The 25,704-nt window shown below is 45.7% G+C and overlaps 1 protein-coding gene across 4 annotated transcripts in view; it reads left to right on the top strand.

The window, feature by feature from the left end:
- Positions 1-25,704, top strand: part of KIAA0232 (KIAA0232 ortholog) — an 80,715-nt gene that overhangs the window by 33,820 nt on the left and 21,191 nt on the right. For all 4 annotated transcript variants that reach the window (XM_070462441.1, XM_070462442.1, XM_070462443.1 and 1 more), the window contains 2 exons: positions 13,944-14,081; positions 24,439-24,505. In XM_070462441.1, coding sequence (XP_070318542.1) covers positions 13,944-14,081; positions 24,439-24,505 — 205 coding nt within the window. The remainder of the gene's footprint in view (positions 1-13,943; positions 14,082-24,438; positions 24,506-25,704) is intronic.

Genomic DNA, 25,704 nt, shown 5'->3' with positions numbered 1-25,704 from the left:
GTGGGTGGTTTCTCAGTGACTGCGGGGCACAGATTTCACCTAAAAGGGAGTGGTTGGGGACTTCCCTGGTGTTCCGGTGGTTAGGACTCTGCACTTCTATTGCAGGGGCCACAGGTTCAATCCCTGGTTGGGGAGCTAAGATCCCACATGTGGCGAGGCGCAGACAAGCCAAAAAAAAGAGTCAAGTGTTTTGTGGGCAGTTTTTAGTTGCTGTTTTAAACCATTGTTAGGAACTCTGAAAGCAGGAACAGTTTCATTGACAGAAGAAACTGGCTTGGACGTTCCGAGCCACAGAGGAGTCTTATAAATACAGGGGGTTTCACAGCAGGCCCAACACTTGTCACGCGTTAGTTGTGCAGAGTATTCTTCACTGCTGGTGTTTGCTCATTCTTTCTACATTTCCCTTGCTTCCAGATTGGTTACTGGCCTGTCTGGTGACAATTGGGTCAAGTAAGGTTTAGAGGGAGTTGACCTGTAAAAACCTAATCCTCAGAAAATGTTTTATTTTGGTGGTCAATAGTTGGTATAATTTTCTTGCCAAAGCTCTGTTATTTTCTTTCATCTTCGCAGTAAATGTAAATATACTTTTTTAGGGGCAAGTAAAATGTTAAATCTACCATTAGAGTGGAGATCTGTTCAAGAAAGTTAGAGATACCAAGGGAACATTTCATGCAAAGATGAGCACAATAAAGGACAGAAACGGTATGAACCTAACAAAAGCAGAAGGTATTAAGAGGTGGCAAGAATACACAGAAGAACAGTACCAAAATGGTCTTAATGACCTAGATAACCGTGATAGTTTGATCACTCACCTACAGCCAGACATCCTGGAGTATGAAGTCAGGTGGGCCTTAGGAAGCATGACTGTGTACAAAGCTAGTGCAGGTAATGGAATTCCAGAGGAGTGATTTCAAATCCTAAAAGATGATGTTGTGAAAGTACTATACTCAATATGCCAGCAAATTTGGAAAACTCAGCAGTGGCCACAGGATGGGAAAAGATCAGTTTTCATCCCAATCACAAAAGGCACTGCACAATTGTACACATTTCACATACTAGCAAGGTAATGCTCATCCTTCAAGCTAGGCTTCAACAGTATGTGAACCAAGAACTTCCAGATGTACAAACTGGATTTAGAAAAGGCAGAGGAACCAGAGATCAAATTGTCAACATCTGTTGGATCATAGAAAAAAACTAGAGAATTCCAGAGAAACATCTACTTCTGCTTCATTGACTACACTAAAGCCTTTGACTGTATGATCACAACAAACTGGAAAATTCTTAAAGAGATGAGAATACCAGACTACCTTACTTGCCTCCTGAGAAACTTGTATGCAGGTCAAGAAACAATAGTTAGAACCAGACATGGAACAACAAACTGGTTCAAAATTGGGAAAGGATACATCAAGGCTGTATATTGTCACCCTGCTTATTTAACTTCTATGCAGAGTACATCACGTGAAATGCCGGGTCAGATGAAGCACAAGCTGGAATCAAGATTGCCGGGAGAAACATCAATAACCTCAGATGTGCAGATGACACCACGCTTATGGCAGAAAGTGAAGAAGAACTAAAGAGCCTCTTGATGAAGGTGAAAGAGGAGAGTGGAAAAAAAAAAGCTGGCTTAAAACTCAGTATTCAGAAAACTAAGATCATAGCATCTGGTCTATCACTTCATGACAAATAGATACGGAAACAATGGAAACAGTGACAGACTTTATTTTCTTGGGCTCCAGAATCACTGTGGATGGTGACTGCAGCCATGAAATTAAAAGATGCTTGCTTCTTGGAAGAAAAGCTATGACAAACCTAGATAGCATATTTAAAAAGCAGAGACATTGCTTTGCTGACAAAGGTCTGTCTAGTTAAAGCTATGGTTTTTTCCAGTAGTCATGTATGGATGTGAGAGTTGGACCATAAAGAAGGCTGAGCACCAAAGAATTATGCTTTTGAACTGTGGTGTTGGAGAAGACTCTTGAGAGTCCCTTGGACTGCGGGAAGATCCAATCAGTCCATCCTAAAGGAGATCAGTCCTGAATATTCATTGGAAGGGCTGATGCTGATGCTGAAGCTCCAATACTTTGGCCACTTGACGTAAAGAATCAACTTATTTGAAAAGACCCTGATGCTGGGAAAGATTGAGGGCAGGAGGAGAAGGGGTTGACAGAGAATGATACAGTTGGATGACATTATCGACTCAATGGACATGAGTTTGGGCAAACTCTGGAGACAGTGAAGGACAGGGAAGCCTGACATGCTGCTGTCCATGGTGTCACAAAGAGTCAGAACTGACTGAGCGACTGAACAATGAGCAACAACCAAAGTAGAATTATTATTTCCAGAAGTGAGGAAGGTGTTTCTGTTAACTCAGAAATCATATACTTCAATTGTAAATATATACTCATATAAAGCAAGTCAAAGTATTTAAGTGTTAGATGCTATAGGACATGGAAAGGAATGGAACCTAGGACCGCTGCTGAGATTACAGCTGAGCACTCACATGGCCAGACTTGTTTGTGAACCTCCTCTGAGTGGGGACTTGGGGACAGGGGTCCTGGCCACTGTCAGCACGCCGCATGTTTGCTCCTCCCTGCTCTGCTTCGTGCTTAGGACACGGGACAGACAGAGGTCAGTTAGGACAGGGGACAGACAGAGGTCAGGTAGGACACGGGACGGACAGAGGTCAGTTAGGACAGGGGACAGACAGAGGTCAGGTAGGACACGGGACGGACAGAGGTCAGGTAGGACACGGGACGGACAGAGGTCAGGTAGGACACGGGACGGACAGAGGTCAGTGGAAACAGAGCATGTCTCGAATTTCAAGGAGAATCCACCAGGAACCAAAGGGATCCTGAAATTCTTTCCTGCTCATCCTAGGCTTGCACAATGGCCGTAACTCTCGTGCTGATGGGGAAGGTCACATTGGAAATGCCCTTTCACAGGAGAGGACCCAAGGGTCAGCCAGCCTCTTGGTAACTTTTCTGAGCCTCAAGGAGGAGTATATGGCATGGAGTCAGGGCAGGGAGCCACGGGAAGGTGCTGAGCTGACCTCCTGTGGCTCAGACTCCGGCCAGCAGGCATGCTCGGGAGCCTGCTGTAGGCGAGGGGGCGTGTCGCCTCCCTGGTCCCTGGGTCACACCCAGGGTGGCCTCACCTCCCCCGTCCATTGGAGGTCAGGTGACTCCACTTTGGGGGTGTTTGTTTCCTCATATCTTTTCTCATCCCTCAGTCCTTGAAATTAGCCTGACCTTGAAAGTGACTAGTTTTAGGATCCTGGCTTCAACTACTGGCCTTATTTGTCATGATGAATTCATGGCTTTTCCCAGTTTGGGTTAAAAGAAACAGAGAGCTCCTGAGGTCTAAGAAACAGGTCTGTACTTGTCCTAGCATCCCTGGACCAAGGGGTGGGAAGTGCGGCTGATCAGACCCTCATCCAGGTCGAGGCTGACAGGCAGCCAGAGTGTAAGCCTCTGATCTGGGCAGGGGCATCAGCTGATGACTGTGTAGTCCTGGACAACAACCGCCTTCAGTCATTTTCCTTCCACAAAGTGTTCTTTTTTTTTTTTCTTTTTGGTTAAGATTACCATATTCTGATAAACGTATGCTTAGATAAACCAGGTATTCATTGTAACCACTTTTACCTGTAAATATAAACCACTTTTCTAATCCATCCCTCAAGGCCCAGGTCACCTTTCTCTGTGAATGCACTTCTGACAATTCCTGATGAAAACAATATTGTTGTTTTCCAAACTTGACCATATTTCTGCTCTTCATTATGGTTATTTGAATGTGTCTTTCCCAGTAATTTATAAGATGTTTAATGCCAGAAATCATATAATCATCTTAAAAATTTTTTTTAACTTATTTTTTAAAATAATTTCAAACATCAGAAGAATTAGAATAGGGCAAAGAATTTCAGTCAGCCCCTCATTGCTAACATTTTCCCACTTTCTGCTTATTTCTCCCCTCTCCTTTTGATGCCCGTCTCTCCTACATGAATCAGCATATGATTTGTTGATTGCATTTTCTCTAAGCCATAGGACAATTATAAAATCCGGGAAATTCACTCCAACACATTATGACCTCGTATACTGTTGAGATTCAGTGATGTCCTCCATTGTAATTTTTCCCCTCACCTAGGATCAAGCATAGACTTTCGTGGTCATGTCTCTTTATAATTTTTTTTAACCTGGAATGGTTCCTCATCTTTCCTTTGTGTCTCATGACGTTGACATTTTTGAGGCGTACAGACCAGTTATCTTGCAGAGTGTCCCCTATTATGGGTGCGTCTGTTTCCTCCCGTTTAGAGTGCACGTGGGCCTTAGGGCAGTAGCATCGCGCAGGCGAAGAGCTTCCTTCTTGGTGCGTCACAGCGTGACGGACAGCGCACGACAGCAGTCTGTCTGGTTCTTGTCGACGCTGACTCTGGTTCTGCCGGCGGCCGCCAGGTTTCTGCACAATGACGCTGAGCACCTTGCTGCATGGTTTCCAGGCCACCTGTCCAGGGGAGACTTTATGAGTTTACCGTCCAGGATGGCTCCCACCTGGATCCACTGTTACTCTGACGGTCACGAAACGGTGATTCTTTCTCTGACTCAGTTATGCCCCGCTCCTTCAGTCGTCAATGTTCTGCTTGCAAGTGCCTTCATCTTGTCAGCGTTGGTGCCCCTGTGGTGTACAGAACGAACCGCCGGCCGCTTCCTGCCACATCTTGAATTGGTTTACTTTTTAAAAGAGGGTATTTGTTTGTTTACTGGTTTGGTGTTTATTTGGCTTGTCTTAGCCTCAGTCTTTCTTTGTTCACCATATTTATAAAGAAGCCTTCCGTTCTCAGTCTTCTTTTCTGCTTTATTTTTCTTCATAACACTTGTTTAACCAGTGAAGATGCTCAGTTGTGTCCGACTCTTTGCGACCCTGTGGACTGTAGTCTACCAGGCTCCTCCATCCATGGGATTTTCCAGGCAAGAGTACTGGAGTGGGTTGCCATTTCCTTCTCCAGGGGATCTTCCCGACCCAGGGATCGAACCCAGGTCTCCCGCACTGTAGGCAGACGCTTTACCGTCTGAGCCACCAGGGGAGCCCATGATGCTCTTTAGACCCAGAGTTGTAGGGTTATCTGCCATGCTTTCTGTTTATTTGTAAGTCTTCTCCGCTGGAGTATACAGTTCACGAAGTTGGGGACCTTGCCTGCCATGCTTTCTGCTGTACTCATAGCCCTTGAGACAGTTTGTGGGATGTGGGAGAGGCTCAGATATTTATTAAAGAAATGAACAGACGTGCACTTCTTTCTCGGGCGTGTGACCTGGGTGGAGGGGGTCATGGTGCAGGTGAGTGAGAGGCCACAGCTGCACATGGGGCCTGCCCTCCAGAGAAGTCACTGAAGTCTCTTCCCTCGTCACCACCGCCATCTCTCCCATCTTGGAGTGTACACATTTCCATGGTATCAAACGCATTCATAATGTTGTGCAGCCAGCATCCATCTCCGAACCCTTTTTATCTCATAAAATGGAAGCTTTATAAAATTCCCTCCCCCAGCCGCAGGCAACCACCATCATCTCGGTTGACCAGAAGGTTCATTGAGGTTGTTCCCCCCACCCCCAAAAAAAATGTTAACATAAACCCGAGTGAACTTTTTGGCCAACCCAGTGCTTTCTGTCTTTATGATTTTTGACTACTCTTAAGGACCTCTTATCAATGGAATCATATGATACTTGTTTTTGTTTTTTTGTGTGTGTGTGACCGACTTATTTCACTGAGCATTGTCTCTTCAGGGTTCATCCGTATTGCAGCAGGTGTCAGAATTTCCTTCCCTTTTAAGGCCAAGTCGTCTTCTGTCATACGGATATGCCACATTTGCATATCCATCCATCCAACAGTGGACACTTGGGTTTCTTGCATGTTTAAGCTACTGTGAGCCGTACTGTTGTATGAACACAGGTATGCAAATGTCTCATCAAGACGCTGGTTTCAGCTTTGAGAGGCATCTGTCCAGAAGTGGAACTGCTGGATCTGTGGTGGAGCTGCACTGTGGTACACTCCCACCAGTAGTGAGTAGGCTTCCACTTCTCCACATCCTCACCAACCATTGTTCTGTCCTGTTGGTTTGTTAGTTTTTAATAGTAGTCATCCTAATCAGTACCTTGTTTTCACTTACATTTTCCCTGATGAGAATGATGCTGAGTATCTCTTCATGTGTTTACTTGTCATTTACGTGTATCTGCTTTGGAGACTCTCTCAAGTCTTTTTCCCATTTTTGAATCTCTTTTTGTTGTTGTTGAGTTTTAGATATTCTCTACAGGTTTTGGATACTAACCCCTTATCAGATATGTGATTTGTGGCTATTTTCCCCTCCTCCTGTGGAGTTTGCCTTTTCACTCTATTCATCGTCTTTCCTTGCACTAAATTTAAAAAACTTCATGAGCCCAGTTTGTCTGTTTTTTCTCTTGTTACCTGTGTCTTTGGTGTCATATCCAAGAAATCTTTGCCCTACATTTCTTAGTTTTAGCTTTTATGTATTAGGTCTTTGATCCATTTTGAATTAACTTTTATATATGTTTGTTAAGAGTCAAAGTTCCTTCTTTTGCAGGTGGACATCTAGTTTTCCCAGCATCATTTGTTGAAAAGAGTGTCCTTTCCTCATTGAATGGCCTTGACACCCTTGTTAAAAACATTTTGAGCATGACTGTAAGGGTCTGTTACTTGGCTGTCTGTTCTAGTCATTGGTCTGTATGTCTGTCTTTATGCCGGTACCTCACTGTTTCGATTTCTGTAGCTTTGTTAGTGTCTTTTCTCTTTTTTGGCCGCTCCATGTGGCATGTGGGATCTTAGTTCGCTGACCAGGGATAAAACTTGAGCCACCTGCATTGGAAGAACAGAGTCTGCATTGGAAGTACAGCAGACCACTGGGCTTCCAGGAAAGTCCCAGTTGCAGTTTCTTTTAAATCCCTTAATTAATTGTATCTTCTCCCTCAGAGTCCATCATTCTAGAAATGTAGCTGGATTATTGCATTTTCTATTTTTGCCCACAGGTTAAGAAAGAATAATCCGAGTACTAATTGTTTGTTGAGATGGATCATGTCTGTATTTAGCAGAACTTGTTTGTTCTTTCAGCCCACTTGTAATGTACTTTGCAGTATATCCCTGTTAGTTTAGCATTTCACTGCTTGGAAAGGCGAGCATCTGCAGTGTTTTCCTTTACCATAATCTTTAACAATAACAACTGACCCATCCTGCGTCCCTCAGGCGTCTTGCTGCATATACTTTATTTCAACAACCATTCACTCAACAGACATTAAATTAACTTTATATATAAGGAGTAGGGGTTAGTAATAATGATGGGTGCACAAGTTCATGTCCACAAACTTCCTCAGATATCATAGTAAAAAGGGTGGGGTGTTTCAGTAAAAATCTTTTCATGGAATAGAGAAAATGGTCTGACTAGAAATACTGCATTTAGTGTACTTCTCTAGGTTTTTACTCACCACATATGAGTGCCCATGACTTGCTGGGCACTGATGATGGCGGGATGGTGGCAATGACTGGGGATGGACCCTGGGAGACAGCTGCCAGGTTAGGGGTCCCTGCCACACTCTGGCTGCAGAGTTTGGGGCAGAACAGCCTTGAAAGGAAACAAACAAGAGGGCCTGATGCTGGGAGCCAGGGGGGGTGCAGTGAGGGGTGGGAGGAGATCAGACCGAGAAGGGTGAGCAGGAAGCTGGTTCACAAGAACCTGTCATTGTGTTTCACTAGGGGATTGATATTTTAGTCCCAGAAACAAGAAGACCTGCTACTGTATTCAGTCAGCAGTGCCAAATGGCAGCATTGTGGTGGGTGAGCTGGGTTGGGCAACTGGAAGCAGGAAGGCCCATGAGGAACATGTTGGCTGATGACCTAGTAGGAAAAAAAAAAAAGGATGTACTTAAGGTGACATTATGCTCATTTAATTTGTGCTACTCACTTAGAGGCAATTTACAGTTCCTTTGAGCTGTTAGAAGTGAATTTATTACTGAGGCCTGTCTTCAAATTCTAGCTGCATCTTTCATTCACACGCAGTCAAAAATCTGGCATACATTGGCTTAATTGGGAAGGAATGTCATATATCTAGAAGTCCGGAATCAGGACCACCCCCGCCTAGTTCAGCAGAGCTTCCCTGGGGCTGGAGGGCAGAAGAAGGTGAGCATCAGGTTTAGCAAACATCCTGTCCTATGTGTGGACATGTATGGATGTGAGAATTGGACCATAAGGAAAACTGAGCACTGAAGAATTGATGCTTTTGAACTGTGGTGTTGGAGAAGACTCTTGAGAGTCCCTTGGACAGCAAGGAGAATCCAACCAGTCCATCCTAAAGGAAATCAGTCCTGAATGTTCATTGGAAGAACTGATGCTGAAGCTGAAACTCCAGTACTTTGGCCACCTGATGCGAAGAACTGACTCACTGGAAAAGACCCAGATGCTGGGAAAGATTGAAGGCAGGAGGACAAGGGGACAGCAGGATGAGATGGTTGGATGGCATCACCGACTCAATGGACATGAGTTTGAGTAAACTCCAGGAATTGGTGATGGACAGGGAAGCCTGGCATGCTGCAGTCCATGGGGTCACAAAGAGTCTGACACGACTGAGCAACTGAGCTGAACTGAACAGTCCCATTCAGGCGCTGGTGGTTCTGGTGCTCCTGGACTGCTAAGGGGAAGGAGTGGGCGGCGACAGCAGACGTCACTGATCCTAGCTGTGTTTCAGAATGTTGTGTTCTTTTTCTTCCTCCAGCTCTCAATTGCCTTTGTGATAGAAGGCAGCAAGACAAAGTCAATCAGAACTCTAGCCTTAAGTTCGTTCCCTTGCGATAGTATCCGGACAAGTACCTGATAATAGGTTCTCAGCCATAGCTTCTTTGGGGACTTAATAATTGCATTTTATCTTCAAGGTTATGACTTTGAAAAATCATAACTTGATTTACTGAATTCATTGTTGTTCAGCCGCTCAGTCGTGTCCGACGCTTTTGCGACCTCGTGGCCTGTAGCATGCCAGGCTTCACTGTTTACCTAGTGAATATTCGGCACACACTTAATGTTATAGTGGACTTTTAATGAGTTTGCAGCATCGAAAATACAACAATAGATGTATAGAGCTTTTTTAAAAATACTGTGTTCTTTTAAAACCTGATTGCTAGTTTAATTCTAGAGGTTATTAATAAGTCATAATACATTCACAAAGTAAATGAAGCCTGAAAATAGAAAAAGGGAGCTCTCAAATACAGTAAGTGGGAAGAGCAGAATACATAAGTTATCGCATGTGCTAGTGTTCGTATAGCTTTACCTACAGACTTGATGTTGTTTCTTCATGAATTCAGCCTAAAATTACAAGGCAAAATAGCACTTAAATGAAAATTTTAATAAGGTAGACTCACTCTAACAGCTAACGTTGCTTGAGTCACAATTAATGTCAGGTTGCTTCATTCATTTTCATTATGTCCAAAGTTAAAACAAGAGGCAAAACCTCCATTCCCACACAGATCTGCACTGGGTGTGCTGTGCAGTTTCACGCAGGGCAGAGGAAAATGTCTTATCTCGGAATCTGTGTAGCTGTTCGATGCAGAGCTCCCACTTCACTTTCACTTGGGAGTGATCTGCAATGTGATAACACATTGAAAAGGCACATATCAAGAGAGGAAGAATTTTATAAATGCCTTCTAAGCAACAAATAGTTTCCACTAAACCCATGCCTGTTGATTAATACCAGTATTTGGCAGTATCTGTGTGAAAAAACATTTTCAAAGATGAGATACATAAAATCTTACAAATCAGCATTAACAGGGCAGTTAGGTAAGGGGGAAAAAAAAATCAGGTTGGAAAGGAAAAACAAAAACTCTCTATTGACATGACGTGGCGTTATATATAGAAAATCCTAAAGAAGGAAATTAGAAAAATTAAATTTACAGTAGAATCAAAAAGAATTAAATTGCTAGGAATAAGTTTAACAAAAGAGGTCAAGACTTGCACACTAAAAGTTACAAGCATCGTTGACAGAAATCAAAGAAAACCTAATAAGTAGAAAAGCATCCCATGTTCATAGTCAGAAAACTTAATACCCGTCACGTCTCAGTGCTCCCTAAACTGATCTGCAGGTTCGGGGCAACCCCTGTCAGAATCCCAGCTGCCTTTGTGGCAGAAATTGACAAGCTGATCCTGAAATTCATGCAAAATGCAAGGGACCCAGAATAGCCAAGAGAATTTGAAAAAGAACAAAGTTGGAGGACTCACACTTCCAATTTTAAAACCTACTACTTGGACCCTGTAAACAAGACGTTTGATCCTGGCCTACACGTGACTGGCTGTAGGTAACAGAACTGAGAGTTCAAAAATAAACCATTGTAATTTCCAACTAGACCGTTCAGTGGGGAAAGAATAGTCTTTGGAGAAAGGTGCTGGTAACCACGTGTAGAAGAATGAAGTTGGACTCCTGTCTCATATCACATATAAATATTAACTCAAAATGGATTACAGACTTAAATGTAAGAGCTGAAACTATAAAACTTAGGAGAAAACATAAATCTTTATGACTTCATGACTTGGGTTAGGCAGTGATTCTCTAGATAAGGTACCAAAGCACAAACACCACAGAGGACATGAGTAAATTGACTTCATTACAGTGAGAAGCTTTATACATAAAAGGACAGCATCAGGAAAGTGAATAGACAGGCCTGGCATCTCTTCAGAAGGTTGAACCCTAGAGTTAACCATGGGACCCAGCAGTTCCACTCCTAGATATATCCCCAGCAAGACTGGAAGTATATGTCCATAGAAGAACTTGTATTTGAATGTTCATAGCTGTATTATTCACAGTAGCCAAAAGGTGAGAAGAGTTCAGATGTCCATCAGTGGATGAATGGATAAACAAAATATGGTACATCCATGCACTGAAACATTAGTCATAAAAGAGAATGAAGTACTGATAATATGCCACAACGTGCATGAGGCTTTCAAGTGTTACACTGACCTAGAGGAACCAGGCGGGAAAAGAAGTGGATTGTGTAATTTCATTTATACGAAATACCCAGCACAGCAAAGTCCATATAGACAACAGGTTAGTAGTCACCCGTGAGCTGGGGGAGAAAGGAAATGGGACGTGACTGCTGGTTGGGCACAGGGCTTCCAATTGCGGTGATGAAAAATGTTTTAAAAATGATGATTTTGCATTACCCTGTGAATTATACCCAAAACCCCTGAATTGTATATTTAAAAAGTAAATTCTGGGGTATGTGACAGACAAAGCAAGTACCAAACACTTGTTCTAGGCGAAGAGCTATAGGAACTCTTTTCATTTCTCTATTCTTGACTTACAAGTTTTCCATTTGAAGAAAAAAAAAAAAACAACTTTTGACCATTCAAGGAGTCTGACCTAGTTACAAGAAAAATTGTAGACTCCTCTTGCCGCTCACCAAGAGTCAGGCTCCTTGGTGGTCTCTTGGTACGTTTCTCTCAGACATTTGAATGCACATTAACAGGTGTGCGTGTGTAGTTGAACCAAAAATGAGATCATACTGTTGTATGAACTACCGCTCTTGTATGTGTTGGAAATAGCTTCTCACGTCAATAGATGTGCTTCGTAATCTCCTTGATGGCTGTATCTTACTGCCTGGTCACTTAGAACTTACTCACCAGGTCCTCCTCCCTTGACATTTAGGTTGTTTGTCCATGTTTGCTGTTGTTGAGAACTATATGATGAACATCACTATAGCAAAATCTGTGCACATTTTGGTGATTTTTTTTTTTTAGGCTAAATTCCCAGGAGTAGAGTTATTGATCAGAAGTACATATACGTGTTTAAGATATTGGATGTGTATGGTCACAGTGCCCTCCCGAAGGACTGTGTGTCCATGTGAACTTTGAAAGTCCCTCTGTCTGTCTATGAAAACTTTGTTTGGACCTTTAAATGTGTTGTTAATCCTGCTGAGCTTAAACATGGCTTCAGTAGAGAAACGTGTTCGTAATGCTCAGTAAAGGGAAAGCCAGTCTCAGCAACTGAGGCAGAAAGGAAGGAGCCGTCTTCTGAGTAACGACACAGAACGTCTCTACCTTTACTTTTACTGTTTACACCGTGAGCAACGGAGCCAGACTACGATAATCCTCTGCCTTCAGAAGCTTTGGCTCTACATTGTCATGGTTCCGTTCCCATCCTTGTGAAAGGACAAGCTCTATCTCCCGAAGATATCGCTGATAAAAAATGTCAGTGTCAGGTTTTAGATGTCATTTAGCCAAACACGGTAGATAAGTGAAAACAGACTGAGAGTTCTTACTTGGCCATCAGGCACATTTTCCCTTGGCAAATGGAATTGACACCACTCAGCCAGTAAATGTTTTTTGGGTTCATGAGATCCTCAGACATGCCCAAGAAGTTATGTAAAAAGTATGTTAATTGCGTTGAGTATGGAGAAAAGGGCCCTCCCACTCTTTACCTGGTGGCAGAAAAGTAATTTTTATGTATTTGATCAAAGTAAAGACTAGATAGACAGTTGATGGTATATGAATTTGATCCTTAAAGATTTTTTGAATTAATTATTATTGTGCTTTTCCTTCTTTATTCCAGCTCATTTGTTAATACATATCCGTTTCCTGAGGGCTTACTGTAGGCCAGATATTCTTCTGAGTAGTTTTCTTAATTTGCCTTAGTCTTTCTAATCTCTTTTTTTCTAACTCTTGTCATATGTCCATTGGTTTTAATAGTAATTTACCAAATGAAAGGCAAAGTGAAGTAGCAGAGCAATTAAAAATATTCAAGTCCCAGTTTAGGGAAGTGAAGTAAACCCACTGGAATATTATGTAGTCAAAGAATTTGTAGTAACATGCAGGTAATGTTTACAATGGAGAAGGCAATGGCAACCCACCCCAGTACTCTTGCCTGGAAAACCCCATGGGCAGAGGAGCCTGGTGGGCTGCGGTCCACGGGGTCACGAAGAGTCGGACACGACTGAGCGACTTCAGTTTCACTTTTCACTTTCATGCGTTGGAGAAGGAAATGGCAGCCCACTCCAGTGTTCTTGCCTGGAGAACCCCAGGGAGGGGGGAGCCTGGTGGGCTGCCGTCTGTGGGGTCGCACAGAGTCGGACACGACTGAAGCGACGCAGCAGCAGGAGCAGCAGTGTTTACCGTCTAAGTGCAGAATTACACAGATAGTGTGAATTCAGTCATGTTTTTTCTCTTTGTGTGAAAATTGTTCTAATTTTCACTGGTGGTAGGATCATGGAAGATTTGCTTTTTTCCTATTTTTCAAATTTTCCTTAGTGTTTATAACAGGCATATATAATCAAGGGAAAAATAAGCTAAGAATACTAACATAGAATATTTTATATCTGTTGCTTTCTGGATTGCAAGATATAGTAATAAGAATGAACCATCTAACTGTTAAATGTTAAAATCTGTTAGTAAGGGACTTTCCTGGCTGTCCAGGGGTTAGGACTTTGCCCTTCCACTGAAGGGGTTCATGGGTTTGAAGATCCCCCTTGCCACGAGGCATGGCCAAAAAAAAAAAAAAAGCTAATAATGTGAACACTTGCTATTGACAGGTGGGAAGTACAGAAAAGAGGACATTTGTGTATATAGTTTTTAATACTGAAATTTAAATAACACTGAAATTTGCATATGAATGTCTGAGTTGTTTTTTAGCATTTACTAATACAAATGGGTCAGATTTATTGAGATCATAAATCCTAAATAATAATCTAATAGTATTCTCAATAATAGGTTCTAAAATGATGGGTTATCCTGAATAATCTGATTGATTATTGATTATTCTGATTGACAGCATTCTATGGCCTTATTATTTATTAATGTGTACCAACTTATGAATGAAGATATTTGTAGGGGAAATGTGTGTGTAAGTATGTGGAAAATAATAAGTGTTTGAAACTTTATGTTGATCATTGAAACTGGTCTTAATTTTATTTCAGGAGAATGACATCTTCCTGGGCTGGGAAAAAGGAGCTTATAAGAAATGGGGAAAGAGTAAGAAAAAGGGCTCAGATCTAACTGTAGAAGAAATGAAAAAACAGGCTGCTGTCCAGTGTCTTCGATCTGCTTCTGATGAAGTGAGTTTACATTTGGTTTCTGATACTTAGGGGAGGAAAAAGGGGGCGGTGTTTCTTAAAAATTTATAAATAATACATCTTGACCAAAAAAAAATACAACTTAGAAAAATAAAGTACTCATGATCTTACCACTGCTATGTAAACATTATCATGTTTTCCTTTATAGCATTTTTCTCTATGTATTGAGCTTTCTGTAATGTGTTTTTTTTTTTAAGTACTGTTGTGATTAGAGAATACTTCATTTTATATCTTTTCCCCACTCAACATATACTTCATTTTGTTATTACATTACCTTTTAGTGGCTAAGTTATATTATCCAGTAATATTCCAATAGCCATCTGGTATGCTCTTTGTTATTGGGTATTTAGATGGCTTTTTATTTTTTGTTACACTATCTAGAATGTTTTCATGTGTGCTTTTTCCACATCTCTATTATTTCTTTTGGATATATTGCTAAAAGTGTGATAATGATTCTAACATTTAAGATCACTATATTTGCTTGATTCATAACTTTTTGTTTGTTTTTAAAGAAAATACCGTAGGATGATGTTATTGCTCTTTTAACATTTCATGTAAAATATTTCTTGTGTCCTTCAGCAACCTGAAATAGAATAGTTGTCGAGTATAATCACCTGTTTAAATTCGTGCTACAAATTCTTACTTTATTACTCACTGTAAGATGTAATCTCTTAAAAAAAAAAAAGTAATCTCTATAACTACTTAGAAAATTATTTTGTTTTTACCATGCTATTTGACCTAGGTGCTTTTAGGTGCCTTTACAATACAGAGTTAAAGTGAGAAGATTCCTACAGGGTCTCTGTAGAGAGGCTTCCGGCCTTCAGGAACTTCCTCCCTAAATTATCCAGTGGTCTGATGCTGGGGTAGCCAGCTTTGCTACACTTGATAACCCGCATATTCTGTCTGACTGCCACCTTCCACGCGTGCCTTGTCCCGCTCGTTCCGCGCTCCCCAGCCGTGTGCTCTCCTGCCTAGAGCGGCCCGTGGGAGCCCTGTCTGTGCGTTCCCGCCTTGCCTTCGAAGCTGTGCCAGGACGCTTGAGTTCCCCGTTGCCCTGCTTTGCTTCTCCTGGTGCCCAGCAGAGTGCGTGCCTGTCCTGTGGAAGGTACTGACCGGCTCTTGAGCCGAATGAACCCGTCTCTGAGTGAAGAGTTCGGCTTTCGCCCTGTCCTCCTCTTTCCTCTCCCTCTCCCCCTTCGACATTGCTAACTTCAGATTTCTTGAAGTTGTGGCCTCATAGACTGTTGGTAGGAGTTTGAAAATTACCGCTCCGGTGGCTGTCTTAGGAACCTTTTCATTACAGAGCGTAGAAACATAATTAACCTTGTTTAAGACAAAGTGGAAATATACGTGAAGGAGACAAGGGTCTCTCCCTGAAACCCAGTGCTGGAAATGCAGCAGCCTGAGCTGGGAGCCAAAAGATTGACAGCCAAAGTTATTGTGTCTAATGACCTACAGTTTCTCATCTGCTCCTCTCCCTGTTTCTGGGTCATTCCTTCTCTACCTGGAGTCTGGTACCCAAGCCCATTCAGTTAGAGGGAGAATCTGATTGGCTGGACTCGGGCCAGTTGTCCACCTCTGGCTTGATAATCTGCATCAAGGGGACAGAGTTGCCTGGAGCAGGGGCTGAGTGATAGGCAGTCCTCAGAGAAAAGGGGGTGGTTGGACAGTTACCCAAAAAGTGTTTCCTGTGTGACCCTGAAGAGGGCAGTAGATTGGGAAAGGAATTCAGAGCTTTCAAAGGAATTCAAAATGCAGATAGCTTTTAAAAGTGAGAGGTTAGTTCAGGTAAATTCTCTGGGCAAAATCCAAAGACGCTACTGCTGAGTCATGGCTGGGAAGAAAATCTGAGTAGGGAGTTTCAATCTGGGAAAGGATCTTATTTCTGCTTTGGAGCAAAGTTGCTGAGAAATGACTCTAGCCTTTAACTCATGGCGAAGTGGAGCGAAAGATGAGGAGCTGAGGTCAGTGGGCAGAGGGGGAGTAGAGACAGCTGATGTGCAGTATAGGACTCTGTCCTCCTGCAGTGAGGAGCCCATGGGGTCTGGGCGTGCCCACCAGAGGTCGAGATAAGGCAGCGAGGACAGTGCAGGGAATTGTTGCTTTAGCCTGGCTGTCAAAGGTAGGGTTTTTGTTTTCAAAACCAGTGAAGCACATATGTCTTCTTTCCTTCTTTTATTAAAAACTGTTGCATTGCTTCTTCCTAACAAGGAATTTTTTTTTCCCTAATCTTATCAAATGAAAGTTGGCTGAGGAAGTGGAAGCGCCAGGCATTCACCAGGAGCTTGGTGTAGGCCGTTTGCAAGTCCCCTGGTTTTTCTTTGTAGAATCTGCTTCACTGAAAAGAAAAGAGTGGAGAAGGCCCTTCGTGGGGAGTTACAACACAGATGTCTTCTATTTCGGCCACAGTGTATGTTGTATGCGGGGTGGGGGGGGGGGGTCCTTCCCCGAGTACCGAGGACGGTGACATTTGCGGTTCTGTGCTTTGCTCGCTCCCACGCAGGTCTAATACCAGCTGCACGCCCTTCTCAGCGCAGCGCCCTATGGTCACTGCGAACCAATGAGAGCCAGAGCCACTAACAAGTTCACAGTCTGATCGATTGCAGTGTTAGCGACGTAATGACGAGACAGGGACGCAGGTGATGCTCTCACCCTGTTAGGGGGGTAGATAGGTAGCGGTGACGTCACCTGTTGCATGTGAAATGAGTTCTTGTTTCTTGCCTGTGTGCACACGTGACCACTGCAGCTGCAGCGCTGGCTGTTCCTGTGAAAGCGTCCACCGTCCTCAGACTCTCGACTGCGTCGTGCTTTAAGCAGAACGGCGGCCTTCTCTGACTGTACTTTGCGTCCCTGTGATGTGATGCTTGTCCCCCTTTCATCCCTGGCGTCAAGGTGTACCCACATCACAGCAGGCCTCTGGACCTGCTCCTCTCTGTAGTCATCTGAGAAGTGTTCAGAACCATAGGCAAGTTCAGCTATGTCAGAACTTTGTACACTGGTTACAGTTTGGCAGCACCGTGAAGATGTGCGAGCCGTTGGCTTACTCCTCCAGGGGACCCTGCTCTGTGATGGACTTGGCTGTTTGTCAGGTCCAAGCTGAAACTGCCTTTGCTAGTCTTCATTCACACAAGCAGATAGCATGGAATTCTCTGGTACTCATTGTTTTCTATAACATTTTGCATTCGCTCTGAGTGCAGCTGGTCCCGGGGCCGTAGAGGAATGGTGCTGTGACACAGTGGTGGCCACTGGATGTCCCCCAGTGGCGTTTCTCGCACGTGATGTCAACCTGAGCTGCTTGTTTCTGTCACCGGTGGACACAGCACGTGCCTGCTGTGGTTAAGTGGACGCGGACCCCCTTTCCCCCTTTCCAGAACATAGATAGTTGAACTGCGCCAGCGATTGTTTCTTGAATCCTCAAGTTTACTTTGTTTTGTTTTCTCTCTGCAGAGTTAGAGCTTTCCATATCGTTTTGCTTTTGTCTTTAATAATTATATTTGTTTCATTTTTATTGAGCTACTTAAAACTGAATCAAAGCTAGTATTTCATCTCCCATTTGGGGAGTGATTAGGATATTAGAAACTCAACAAGGGCCCTGTTTGGGGAAGAAAAAGAGTTAAAATGCAACGATCACTTACTATAAGGTAGTTCAGTTAACTTAGTTGTTTTTTTTTTCAACATATATTTTTAATTTTTTTCCACTTATTTTTATTAGTTGGAGGCTAATTACTTTACAATATTGTAATGGTTTTTGTCATACATTGACATGAATCAGCCATGGATAACTTAGTTTTGAAAGTAACAGCACGCTGCTTACTGCAGGTCCCTGACTTGATCTGTGGTTATTTAAAGAGCCTTGTAGAGAATCTATGTCTTTGGTACTGTGGAGTCTCATTGCAGTTGCTCATATTCTCTCATTGAGCTAAGTTCACCAGTGACATTCTTCTTGCCGGTAAAAGTTCATAGTACATCTTAGTATTTTGCATATGTACTGTTTATATGCTCCACAGAGATGTGTATAAAAAACACGTAAGGCTGTTCATGGCGGTTTACTGTCAGGGTGGATTTTGACCAGGTACATTGCTCCTTTGCCTGCCAGCATCTGGACTTAATTCATTCTGGGTAACAGAGCATCCGATGACAGCGGGTGCTTACTGAGCCTTCGGCACGTGCGGGGCCCATCTGGGTGCCCTGTGTGCCCCATGCACGGTGATGCCGTGCCCCCTCCACAGGCCAGACCCCCGAGAAGCCCGTGGGCTTTAAAGCTGAGATGTTCCTGGTTGCTGTGTTTCACAGCCAGCCCTGCCGTTGGAAGCCCAGGCCTTATCTTCCTGGGCAGAGATGGAGCTGGGCCTTCAAGGAAGCCTGTAGGCCCTTAGGAGGGCTCCGGCTTTTCCTCTGAGAAGCCTCTTATGTTGGAGAGTTTGGAGCAGAGGAGTAATGCAACTTGACTTAACCTGCTAATAGCGTGCCGCTGGCTGTTACATGAAGAGTGCATGGGCCGGGCAGGTTCCCAGGCAGAGGTAGACCCAGAAAGCAGGTGAGAGGCTGTTACAGGAGTCCAGAAGGCCGCCGACGATAAGGCCTGGTTGGATTCTAAATATATTTGGAAGCAGAGCTGACAAGATCGGGTGTGGGGTGGAGCCGCGGTCCCCAGCCGTTTTGGTACCAGGGAACGGTTTAGCGGAAGACAGCTTTTCCCCCGATGGGATGGGGGGCGGGGGATGGTTCAGGCCGTCATGTGAGCCAAGGGGAGGGCAGATGAAGCTCTGCCCCCCCACCTCCTGCTGCGGCCCCCCAGCCCTGGGGGGTGCCACCCCTGCAAGGAGGGCAGAATCAAGGAAGACAGACCTGAGCAACTGCAGGAGTGGACTCTTCCCTTACCAAGGAGAGGGAATTCGGGAAGGAACACTAGATCTGAGTGGATGGGCATGAACTAAGACTTGAATGTGAGGTGCCTGGGAGAGCCAGCAGAGATCTTGAAAACACAGTTGGATACGCATGTCTGGGGTGCAGGGGCTGGTGATCTGAGCAGGGAGCGTCGTCCTGGGGGTGCCGGGTCTTTTTGTCTCTTTAGGAAAATGTAGGGATTTTTATAGGAAATTTCCTGAACTATTAAGTGCTGTAAGCGAGGGTGTGAAAAAGGAAACAAATGAGAGGGGCTGCTATAACAATGTGAGGGTGAGGGCATAAAAAGAGGCATATGAGGGGGTTACGGTGTGAAGCCCGGAACAGCGTTGCGCCCCTGTGGACACGGCTGGGGAAGCACGGAGCTGTGAGCATGGCTTGAGCCCCCCACGTCCCCTCCCTGAGTGCGCTCCCTCTGTCTCTCTCTCTGGGCACCGCCACACAGAACCTGTTCATTTCCCGTGCATGTCTGTATCCTTCTACTGAATGTTCCCTGAGACGATAAGCAAAGGCGGACTGTTCTGCATGTAAACTTCAAATGAATGGTATCGTTCTGTATGTATTTTACAACTTGTTTTTAGTTAACGTTTTGAGAGATTTTATCTATGTTGATGGTATGACCTTATTTCTTTCACTGCTCACTGTCCATTGTAACACTTATAAAGCTGTTTCTTCTCCGGGTCCTGGCCCTTTCAGGGGCTTCCCAGTTCTGACCGTGGTAAAGACCACAGCAGGGACTGTTTCTGAGTCCCCATCCCGTGCAGCGCTTTTGCTCAAGGATGTCCTCCGTCGTCAGCCTGCTGCACTCGAGTCAGCTGTTTTTTCACCGTCTTCTGGCATCACAGGCTGAGTGTCTGATGAAAGCTGCGGACCTCACCAGAAAGACGGTCTTCTCTTACATGCCTCCTTGGCCTGTGGAAGGCGCCTCTCTCCTCCTCCGTAACACAGACTAGAGTGCACAGCAGTAAGAGCTGGGGACGCCCGTGGGCGGGCGTGTGTGGATGCCCCTGCGTTCAGGGCTGGGACTCCAGCCCTCACGGGAGGGCAGAGACAGACAGCCATTTGGGCTTTTTTTAAAGTTACGCACCCTTGGATGCGTTCTCATCCTCGTGCCCGTGTGTCCCGCTGCTTCCTGTGGCACCGTCTGTGTGACACCCGCCACGCGCTCGTGTGACTCCACAGCCACTGGAAGGCCTGGCGCTGAGCCCTGGTGTACATTCTCGGCGCGCTCCCTGCTCTCCCGTCTGTTTCTCATGAACGGTGCTGTGGGCCGGGCTGGGCCCCGCTGGGTGGCCCCGAGTCGGTCCTGTGTGAGGGGTCAGCCCGTTGCCGCCCACGGAGCGGGGACCCGACCATCCGGGCTTGCCCTCCTGGCTCCTCCGGCGCCTCCGCAGGGCCGGCTCAGTGCTGAGACCCTCTCCGCACGAGGCTGGGGCTCTGCTGATGGCCGATGGAGCCAGGAGTCGGCATCCCCAGAGGACAGGCGTCGCCCTGCCAGTGTCTCACTGAGGAGTCCCCGAGACCCGGTCCCCAGAGTGCACGGTGAGCGACTCCCCCGTCCCGTCAGTACTTCTGCAGAGGGGGAGCCAGGCAGGGTGCAGCGCCCCGCACCTCTGCAGGGAAGCGTGAGATCTCACAGTGAAAACCGGAGGCTGACGGGTGGATCCGCGTGGCTCTCCTCTCCCTGGCTGCCACACTTCTGAAGACTGGGGGCTCCTCACTGAGGGGAAGGTTGCTGCAGAGAAACAGTCCCGTGGCAGGATGGTCTCCTGAAAATCCTAAACGTGATAATAGGAATGAAAGGCTGGAAGAAGGGTGGGAAGGTATAGCTGAGGAAGTCTCCCAGAAGTAGACCCAAAAATGAAGCAGCAGTAAATAGAAAAGATAAAAGAAGTTAGGGGATCAGTACAAGAAGTCAGCTTCCCCGGTGGCTCAAATGGTAAAGAATCTGCCTGCAATGCGGGAGACCCAGGTTCGATCCCTGGGTTGGGAAGATCCCCTGGAGAAGGGAATGGCAACCCACTCCAGTATTCTTGCCTGGAGAATTCCGCTGTTGGAGGAGCCTGGTGGGTTACAGTCTGTGGAATTGCAGAGTCAGGCACGACTGAGCCACTAACACACAAGAAGTCAAAAACCCAGCTGTTTGGAAGTGGTATCCTAGCATTTTCCCGACGTGGAAAGCAAGGCTTCAGTAGGTGAATAACTTACGGGTGGTTCTGTGGCTAACCCTGAGGCGAAATTCAGACCCACACCTGTGTGACCCCGCCCCCACCCCGGGTCCTGCACGGAACAGGCAGCTGAGTGTGTCTGCATGTCACACCGGTCAGTGACCACAGGGCTGGTGCGGGGCTGTCCGTCCAGCATTTAGGGGAGGTCCAGTCCAAAAAGTTGTCCGTAAAAGGTTAGCCTTTGAGATGATTAACACGAAACCCACAGAAACCCTTGTGGAGAGGAGGGATAACCAGGCAGGACAAGTCAGACTGCCTTTGCTTCCTTGATGCTAAAGATCAAAGTCCTTAGCTGAGCAGGATGGGAAGAGAGGAGGAAGACGCCCCGTGCTGTGGGGTGGGAATGGAAGTTTGTCAGGAAACCAGTGACAAGGCTTTCCCAGAAGCCGGGGGACGGTTCGCTGCTGAGGGTCTGACTGGGCTCCCTCATCCCGGAGGTGCCCCTGGGTCCACCCTGTGGCCTGGGGGGAGCGAAGGCGGCAGGGCCCCACCGTGCGGCGCGGGCAGGACCCAGAGGACCTTGCGTTCTCTGGATCAGGTCGCTTTCTCATTCTGAATCGTCCAACCTCAAGCTCGGAGCAAAAATCCCAAGGTGTTTGAAAAGCGATGAATCCAAAAATGAGACTCTGGAAAATGAAAATCATACCTACCATCTAGAGATGGCACCAGTATTCGAGTGACTAATGTGACAGGCATGCTTACCTTAGTTTACTCTCAGGAACCTTGAGATGAGGGTGTTCGGAGACAAGGAGCAGGCCTGCACTCGGCCGCCCAGCAAGTGTGGGTAGGGCCGGGGACCCAGGCCCAGGTCCATCGGTCCGGGCCGTCTCCTGAGACGTGGGAGTTAGTAGAGTGTAAGCTCCGTGGGGGCGAGGGGTTCATCTCGCAGGCTGTTCTGAGTGAGGGAGGAATAAACAAGTGAATGACCGTTACGGAAGACTGCCTCCCAGACCTCTCCTGAAAAGCACCAGGCTGTGTGGTTTCTTGGTATAAAGATTTGGATACTGTAACTTGCATTTTAGAGTGATCCTATGGTTTCCAGATAAATTTTTCATGTTGGTTTGATACTGGGAGGTAAATGGCTATTATCCATCTTGTAGCTGGGAAAGTGGTTCTTGAGTTAAATGGTAGAACGTTAGTGTTTGTTTTTCTTTTTTTTAATCTACAGCATTTTTCTCCCTTTGAGTTATCCCTAAAGCATGACTATAATATACTTCTTCCTTAAAATACTGTAGGCTCTGGGTGTTCTTGAATGCCCTTGTGGATATGGTATGCTATTAAGTATGATAATTAAAATTATCTAGTTAATATAATTGGGAAGAAGGATAAGATTTCTCATTAGTAGCACCAGATCCTCACTTCAGAATGCCTGCTGGGAGATGACAGGGTCCAGTGCGGCTTTTGACACCCTTTTTTGTTCTGTCTGCTCATGTGATAATCCAGCGGTCTAATGATTTTGCTCTTGAGAAACTGTAGTTAGGATGCTGCAGGAATTAAGGCAGGCACACAGGCCTGATGGCAGTGCCTGTCCCTTGTGGAGATGCGTGTTGCTCCTCCCATTTGCACGTGAGAGCAAATGGATACACTCCTAAGCTGCATTACTGTCCAGAGCCACTGAATTTTACAGTTGCTCGGAAGGAATTTCCAAGACAAAGCCTAAAAGCGAGTAGCATCTGGTGACTGGTCACGGCTGGCCCGTGGAGGACAGTACGTGCCCACCGGCTCAGAGCACTGACCGGAGTGGAATAAGCAATGCCCTGGGCTAGGAGTTCTGCGCTGGAGGCTGGCGCCGGGTTTAGAAACAGCGACACAGGCTTGCTGTACAGAGAGCAGCGTGCCGCCGGCAGTCAGCTGACACTGGTGTTAGGTTCATGGTCCGGGGGAAATGGAATAAAGCGGCCATACTCATCACACCTTGAACGCTATGGTAAGTGAGTCTCCCCGGTGGAATTGTGTAGTCGGAGCCGTGTTTATGACTTAGTCCCTGCCGTGGTTTCTAGGGCTTCTTCAGGAAAGGTCAGCTCTCTCCCGGCCCATTTTCTCCTTTTCTCCTTCTGTCCCGTCTCCCATCGAAAGCGGTGCTGTGATGTGGGTAGCGTGTAACTTAATCGGTGTGTACAATTAGCCGTTCATATTGTGACCCTTCTCGCTCAGCTGTGTGACCGTGCTGTTTCTCCTTTGGAATATCTCTGCTGCTCGTGCTGAGTCATTTTGAGGGAAGCAAATGGGGTAACGTTCTATTTTTAGCCCCTCGAGGCCCTGCGAGGGCGAAGGGCAGCAGAGTCCTGTGCGTCCGCTTGGGTCATGCCCACCTAGAGGGACTCGGTTCCAGTTTAAGTAGGACTTTTCAGCTGCTGAGTAAACACAGAGCTCCTGGGAAATGTGTTCACTTTTCCAGTACCTTGTGAAAGGTTGTTTCCTTTTCCTCCCTCGAGAGAGACAGAATTTTACCAGTTTGAAAGTCTGCGTAGTGAAAGGTTTGCTCACGCCTGTCTGCATCATTCATTTTTCCGTCAAGTGAGGCTCTTATTCTCCCCCCACCCTCCCACCAATTTCAGACTCTTCCACGCCCTCTCCTTAAATTTTACCCTGATTCTGTACAGAGGTCAGTACCCTATCCATGACCCCTGCAATGCAGCTTTCACATTTGTTCACAGTGATGACATATGTTTTCCATCTGCTCTTTCTGTTCCAGTCATGAGTGGTTCACTTTAAAAGAGGAAAAAAGAAAAAGAAATCACCTGTTTTCTTTAGACCGTGAACTGCTAAGAGGACCAGAAGGCAGTTTTTGTGATTTTAATTTGTATTGAGCCTGGTACAAGCCCTTTGCTCACACAGATGTTACAGATGTTGAATAATGTTTTTGACAGTGATGGGCTCTTAGCCGTAAGACAGGCATTTAGGTCCTGAGGCTCCCCTGTGAGCAAGCTGCTGTACCCCTGGGAAGACAGGGCCAGTCCGGGAGTCTCATAAGTATTTTCACATTCTATCAGCAAGTGCCGGTGAATATGCTTTATTAGTAAACTATGTCTACTGGATTGAATCTACAAACCTATAGTTTTTAGACTCTTACGTTCATTTAAATATGGGTAATGTATTTCTTTTGAAACATGAAAGATCTGTAAAGCTTTCCTGTTAAGATGACAGTGTACAAACAGCTTGACTCTTCCATACCTGGCAGTCACTGTGCGTTTCTGTCCCTGCAGAGCTCTGGCATTGAGACTTTAGTGGAGGAGCTCTGCTCCAGGCTGAAGGACCTGCAGAGCCAGCAAGGTGAGAGCGCTGTCCCCACGGGCTGTCCACGTCCACCACGCAGGGCACAGGCCTCAGAACCGATCTGAAAGAAAGAGCGCCAAACCGAAGTCTTCATGCCCAGCGTGTCACCAGGCCGGTGTCCTGCCCCATCTTTGGCTGTGGGTGGCTGCTGGTCAGCCCATGGCCATCCTCTGCAGAGAGGTCCCTTGCTCTCAGAGGAGTGACTTCACCTGCTGGAGCACTCCCGGAGAGGAGATGAAGCTCTGGATCTGGAGCAGTCGTCTCTGGTCTCTTCCGTCCTCCCTCCTCCTCCCCACCACCCCAAACTGATACTTGTCTGGGTGACAGCGAGGCCGGCAGAGGTGCATCACCTGTCACTTCAGGTTGGCCGCAGGAGCTTTTGCCTCGAGTCCTGACGGCTTCGGAAAGGCAGATTCGACAGGCCCATCGAGTGAACGCTCACAGCTTCTTTCCCCAGCGTTTCTGCAGGCCCATAGAATAAGAATTACCTGTTAAGGGCTTTTATTTTGCTTGTCCTCTTCATGGTCATCTTGCTGCACGCCCCCAAGTCCCAGGCCTTTTTAAAGGCACAGTTTGTTTCTAATCTGAGGGCAGGATCGTGAGCCAAGAGTTGAAACACAGCCCTTGCTCCCCTAGATGCTAAATAACAGAGCTAATTGTAGTAACTTTCTTTACATGTCAGTGTTAATCAGGAAGAGGCAATATAAAGTCCGTGAGTGCAGAATCTTGTGAGAAAATATTTTTGGAATCCTAACAGATGTTCTGCCCTTGCGGCATAATTAATAAGCACCCAGGGATTTCAGTCTCGTAACTGTGTGCCTCTAGCGCGCTCTGTCAGTGATGAGGTGAGAGAGCTCGGCCCAGTGTTCATGGCTGAGCAGAGTTTGCTCTGGCTTAATGAAGAAAGAGGTTTCTGTCTTTTCAGCCGTGCCACGGAGCATGTGGGATCTTAGTTCCCTGACCAGGGATCGAACCCACACCCTCTGCATTGGAAGCGTGGAGTCTTAACCCCTGGGCCACCAGGGAAGCCCCTGAAGAAATAGATTTTTATTAAAGAGATAACTGGTGTAGAGTTCTTTCTATGCCATAGAAGCCTGTGTCATTTCTGATTCAATTTACTTGAGGAACTTTTAGAAACACGAGCATTTACCAACTTGATACAAGACAGATCTTTCTGAATTTTTATTTCGTTAACA

The sequence above is a fragment of the Odocoileus virginianus genome, unplaced genomic scaffold (genome assembly GCF_023699985.2).
Source record: "Odocoileus virginianus isolate 20LAN1187 ecotype Illinois unplaced genomic scaffold, Ovbor_1.2 Unplaced_Scaffold_5, whole genome shotgun sequence".
In the NCBI taxonomy this organism is placed as follows: domain Eukaryota; kingdom Metazoa; phylum Chordata; class Mammalia; order Artiodactyla; family Cervidae; genus Odocoileus; species Odocoileus virginianus.
The sequence above is the reverse complement of the archived record's forward strand: the minus strand, read 5'-3'. Positions and strand labels throughout refer to the sequence as shown.